The 5,695-nt window shown below is 39.6% G+C and overlaps 1 protein-coding gene across 1 annotated transcript; it reads right to left on the bottom strand.

Moving 5' to 3' along the window:
- Positions 1-1,538: 1,538 nt before the first annotated feature.
- On the bottom strand, positions 1,539-4,170 carry LOC118576253 (PRAME family member 12-like). The gene is made up of 3 exons (XM_036176573.1): positions 4,046-4,170; positions 3,080-3,670; positions 1,539-2,106 (listed from the first exon to the last, which is right to left on the bottom strand). The coding sequence occupies exons 1-3, from the start codon at positions 4,168-4,170 to the stop codon at positions 1,539-1,541; spliced, it is 1,284 nt and encodes a 427-aa protein (XP_036032466.1).
- Positions 4,171-5,695: the final 1,525 nt, after the last annotated feature.

Raw genomic sequence — 5,695 nt, forward strand, 5'->3', positions numbered from 1 at the left:
TCTTTAGTATATGGTATAATTACAAGGGCCGGTTCCTTGCCAAACAATTCTCTAGACCTAATTCTGCCCTTATATATAAGTTGTGCACAAAGGGAGGGATAAGATGTAAGTACCTTCTTATGTGTGTGTGGAAGATGTAGCCACTCCAATACACCTTCCTGCCATAAGCAAGCTGTTGGAGTATAATCTGTGGCAAAAATAATGAAATACCACGGAGCCAAATAGTCTATTTGATGTACTTTAGCTCATCCTAAAGCCTGTTCTATATGTTTTAAAGCCTGTAAGGCTTCAGGACTTAAGTGTCTTATTGACCTTGGGTGAGCTTCTCCATGTTATATTTGATACAGGGGGCTTAATTGTCCTGTTGTGATATCTAAATATTTTCTTACCCAATTTATATTTCCTAACAATTTTTGAAAATCATTGAGGGTCTTTAATTTATCTACTCTGATAGATGCCTTTTGGGTTGTTATATAATTATATAATTATCATGTCACATGATCACAGTAGGACCTTAGGTGTGATAGCCCAATTATGTGAGTGTAGATGGATTTATGAATTCTATCAAATGTCTCTTTTTAGAAAGTGTTAATTTAAAGGGGTTTTGTAGTAAATACTAACTTTAAAGTCACAGCAAATTCCAGGGTAAGTTCTGTCTATAGTGTGTTTTATTTTAGGAGCCTTCTCCAGTTATTAAGTTATATGAGTCAGCAAGCAACACAGCAGCCAATCAGAAAAAGACTACTAGTGCATATTGTTATACAACCAAGGAAATAGAATACAATTTAACAACTATTTTATTATTAAATGATACAGTAAAAGAGAGGGAGGTAAATAACAAGAGTGGGTACTCCTTTAACAAAATAAATGCCAAGCTTACATCTGGATATTTAATATCTAGGCTCAGGTGCAGCTAGTCTCAAGTAAGATTTTTTTCTCAGCAATCTTTGGTGTATACAAACTGCCTCCTCCCTGATTATCCTGGTTGTAATTCTCTCCATACTCCAAAACATTCTTTATTGGAGATGGTGTCTTCACCAATCAGTTCAGTTTGGCATCAATGTGCACATAAATCACCAAAGTTTGGGAGGTAAAGAAAGGAGGACAATGCCATAAATGACAGCAGTTCATTTTGATACCACAGGTCTTGGACTGCAATTTCCATGATCATAATATAAATGAGTTGCCCATCTGATTTTGAGTGAAAAACTGAGGTAAATGACAGAGTTGGGTAGCAGATGAGAACCTTCAGGTTCCTAATCTGAACATAAGTTTAAAATTAGCTTGCAGAGGGAAGTCAATGAAAGACTCATCCTGACAGATGTACACTTGTTTGTGTCAATCTATCTTTCTGATTCTACATGACACCTGTCCTCCATGATCTCAATGATATTCATCAAGTCTTAGTTTGTGGCACAGTTCCAAGCTATTTTGTTTCTGAGGCATCAAATTATATAGAAACCACATGTTTTGGACACCTTAGTGAAGTCCTATGCTCTGAATTTCTTTCTCAGAACCTAAGAGCAACCTACTCCTGTTCATGAGAAACAACGACAAAGTCTGGTCTTCTGGTCATAGACAGAGCGCTGAAAACATTGAGGGCAGAATTCTGTTCCAAAGGACACTTTCTTGGGCTGTCTCTTGGATCTGAGTATATCCATGAGATCAGGACATAGTCTGGCAAATTTGTCAACTAGGATACCACCCCTTTCAGCATAGCATTCCAGTGGAGCAGGGTAGAACTCCTCAGTCAACTTGCTTAGGTTGGTCATGCTTTGGAGAAGTTCCCTCAGGATAGGCATGGATAAGTCATTGTCATATAAATTGACCCTGGTTAGCTGGAGGAATTGGCTCAGGGCTGGCAGGAGGGCACTGAGATGAGAGTCTCCCATCCTGCAGTGCTCTAACTCCAGGCTCTGCAAAGTGTCTCCTACATTCTTGAGGAGAAAAAGCAGATGTGATGGACATAAGTTAAATAATGCTACACCAAAGAGGTTCAGGTTCTTCAAGTGGAAAAATCTCTGGCACTGGGATACTTGTTTCAAATCGGATAGGGAGACCTGGCAGAGACTGATGGAAAGAGTCTCCAAAGGGCTCTTCACACATCTAGGGAAAAAAAAATAAACCAAGAGATTGGTTCTGTCACATGATATGGAAAGACATTTTAATATAATCCTTCATAAAGGCAAGTCAGGGAAGGTATTCAAACTTGGCAGCAGCCTGGAAGCAGGATTAATACAGAATGGCCATGCAGAAATGATGCTTATGAGTTGGCTCTCCATATGCTGCTAACCCTGCCTTCTTAGAGAACACAGGACAACTAGCCCAGGGATGGCCCCATCACAGTAGATTGTATCTTCCAAAATCAGTCCCCAATTACAAGAAAAAGTCTTTAGGATTGACAAATCTGGTAAGGACACAACCAAGGAAGTCTACTCACAAATGTTTCTAGTGACCTCTTGGCATGTGCAATGCAGAATTCAATGGAGTCCAACCACCTCAAAATATCCTATGTCCATGATCTCAGTGCATCAATCCATGAAAATGATCAGCAGCCCATTGCCTCCAATTTCCTATCTACTGAGCCCAAAACTATCCTCAAAGTATCATTTCATCCATGGGGAGACATAAATGAACAGTGGTTGCACCTAAAATCTTTGACTAGGTTACTTTCCCAAAGCTATAAGGACAGAGATCCCCATGACACATATACAGGCATGACTCTTCCTCACCTTAGGACCCTATGCTCATTCCTCTTTCCTTGCCATCAGTGTTAGCAGGACTAAAAGGAAGTATACTCAACATATACAGAGTCTACATCTGACCGACAAATACATGTACTAACAAAAATTTTCTCTTAAGTTTTCTAACAATAGCTCTTGACCCTGTTGATAAATGGTCATTGAAGTAACTGAGGTTTTGACAAGTTAACTTGGAATCAAGACTATGGACAGATGTTGTAATGAGGCCATCATTCTGAAATTCACAGTGACACACTGATCTCAGGTGGTCACTGACCTCAATTATACTAGAGGAAAGCTTGCTGTGGTATGAAGCATAGGTCTTTATGCTTTCTTACCTGAACAACTGTTTCATGCGCCCACTGGAAAAGTAGACACCATTCATGGAGAGATGCTGCAGACAGTTGAGTTTGGCGATCTGAGAAATGAACCTGGCAGCACACTTCTCCTCTTTGTTTGCCAAGGTATTTACAGCTTTGTTGGTGTTCATGTAAATGCGTGCTAGATGGAGTCTTCTTAAATTTCTCATCTGTCCAAAGAAAGGTGCCAAATGACTCAGTGTGACCAGCGACCAGTTTGTGGATAGTTCCAGTTCCTCAATGTATTCTGGCTGGAAAGTTTTCAAGACCATGATGGTAATGTCTAAAGGAGTCACACAGATTGACATCTTCATACAGCACAGCCTCACAGAACCTTTTCGCTTCTGGGCCCAGTGCAACAAGTATGTCTGCTCTTCATCCAGGTCGGATCTTAGGTCAAAATCAGTGACCACCTTCAGGAGCCGCCTCACGGCATATCTAAAATGGCCATTCGCTGTGTGCTTCTGACTCTGGGTCCCTTTAGAGCAGTCTAAACCTTCTACTCCAGGCCATACATCCCAGAAGACATTGTGCACGTTTCTCAGGTCCAGCACCCGAAGCTTCGATCTTCTGGGAGGAGAAATAATGAAGTGTTACAAGCAAAGAAGAGAACCAACATAAAGCCAGCTTTCATTTCACTTCTCTGATGTTAGCAACACCTGTCAGCCTGAACTACATCTGGATGCTTCTCCAGCTTCTCTCCACTCAGTTACTATTGATTTCTATTCATGTTACTACTGGGGCTCCATCTGTACTGAGGTACCCTGTACTTTTGTATGGAGACTATATTCTTACTTAAAATATAAATAGAGTCTTCTACTTCTACCAACATTAAATTGGAGAACCTCAGAAGCCTCCAAACCACCACTGACCCAATTTTAATTGACTCCACTGTTTCTATACCAGTAACACAGTGACCCCCATTGTATTTTCCCTTAGCCATACCTGAAGTGAGCCTTGTCTGTCAACATGATGTCTACACCACTTAGTATAGCTTGCAATATCATCACATCAGAGACCTTCATCATTGATCCAACAGGGAGGCAGGCAAAGGGCCATACTGCCACCATTGCTGTCAGTATCTTCATATATCTGCACTTGAAGGCCTCCTTGAACAGGGATGGGAAGAACTCTGTGGGGAGCTGCTGCAGAACTGAGATGGCCAAGGCCTCATTGCTAAGCAGATTCTTCATTGCTAGTTCCAGGAATGTAGGTGGTGCCTGAAAGCTCATTGTCATGGATCTTCAAACAAAAGTACCTGGTAAAACATTCAGGAGTCATATTCCATGCCATGTCTAGAATTCCTTAAGTTGAACCTCTCAGAGAAACAAACTCAGGCCAGAATCCCTGATCTAGCAATAGTCAAGAACTCAGTGTGTCTTCTTGTAATACCTGGTCATCTCAAACCCTCATCACCAGCATAATATGGGTTACCTCATCAGAACTGACTCAGGTACAACTTAACCATCGTCCCTCCAGGTACCAAGCTATTCTCCTGTGATTCTCATTTGGAGAATTCAAATTTTCCCTTTGGAAAAACTATTCACAAGCATGCAATCCGACCAGACTCTTGTAATGCCCAATAGATACTGATCACCTTTAAAATCCATTAAGAAAAGAGAGTTGTATATCACATGTACAAACCAACCCTGATCTACATTCAATCTGCATGGCAAAGAATGCAGAGATTCTCACAAGTGTCTGACATCTTGGACTTTTATGATCCTTTCTCCTCACCACGTCCCACTGTGACCCTACATCTCATTGAGATACTTCTATCTGATCAGGAGATTGATTGTACATCTGCTCAATCTGCTTTATGATTTTATCTTCTTAGTGTATATTGACTGATCCATAGTTCCTTATGTGAAAACAAAAATACTCAAAGCAGGCAGAATTTGAGGAGCCTTTAATGTGGTGATTGATTGAATTATTTTTGCAGGTGTGTTTACAAGCATGTATGTGTGTGTTGTGTTTTGTACAAATTTTTTCCCATTATATAATATTACATATGACCTGTTTCAGCATGTATGTTTAAGGTCTATGTTTATTTAAAACTCTATGTGTTTTAATGTGTATATTTTAGTAAACTCATTTTTTATCTTGACTGTTTTAGAGTGTGTACATTAGCATGTGTATGTACACTTTACTGTGAATCTCTATATTTTAGTGTGTGTGTTCTTATACTTTTGTATTTATTGTGTTTGTTTTGTTTGAAATTTCGCTCCAGGCCTCACTCTTATCGTGATAAAACTATCATCCAACTCACTGTATATTTTTCATTTAATCATTAAGTGTCTTTATTAGCTATTAATTAATTGACTTTTGGGAGGGCAGCATCTGACCTGATAGATTGGCTGTCTAGACTATCTAGACTACTCAAGACACATACAGAACACTAAACCCACTGATTAATTTTGGCACTCATGATTGGTTGTTTCCTTTTCTGTTCTTTTTAAAGAGTCATGAGTACCCATTAAACAATATTAACTATGCTAAGTCTGAACTTGGATAAATAAGAAAGGTGAGGCTATCACCTCTCCACATACTTATTCAATATACCACTTGAAATTCTAGCCAGAGCAAAACTCTCTC

Source organism: Onychomys torridus, unplaced genomic scaffold, assembly GCF_903995425.1.
Source record: "Onychomys torridus unplaced genomic scaffold, mOncTor1.1, whole genome shotgun sequence".
Lineage (NCBI taxonomy): Eukaryota > Metazoa > Chordata > Mammalia > Rodentia > Cricetidae > Onychomys > Onychomys torridus.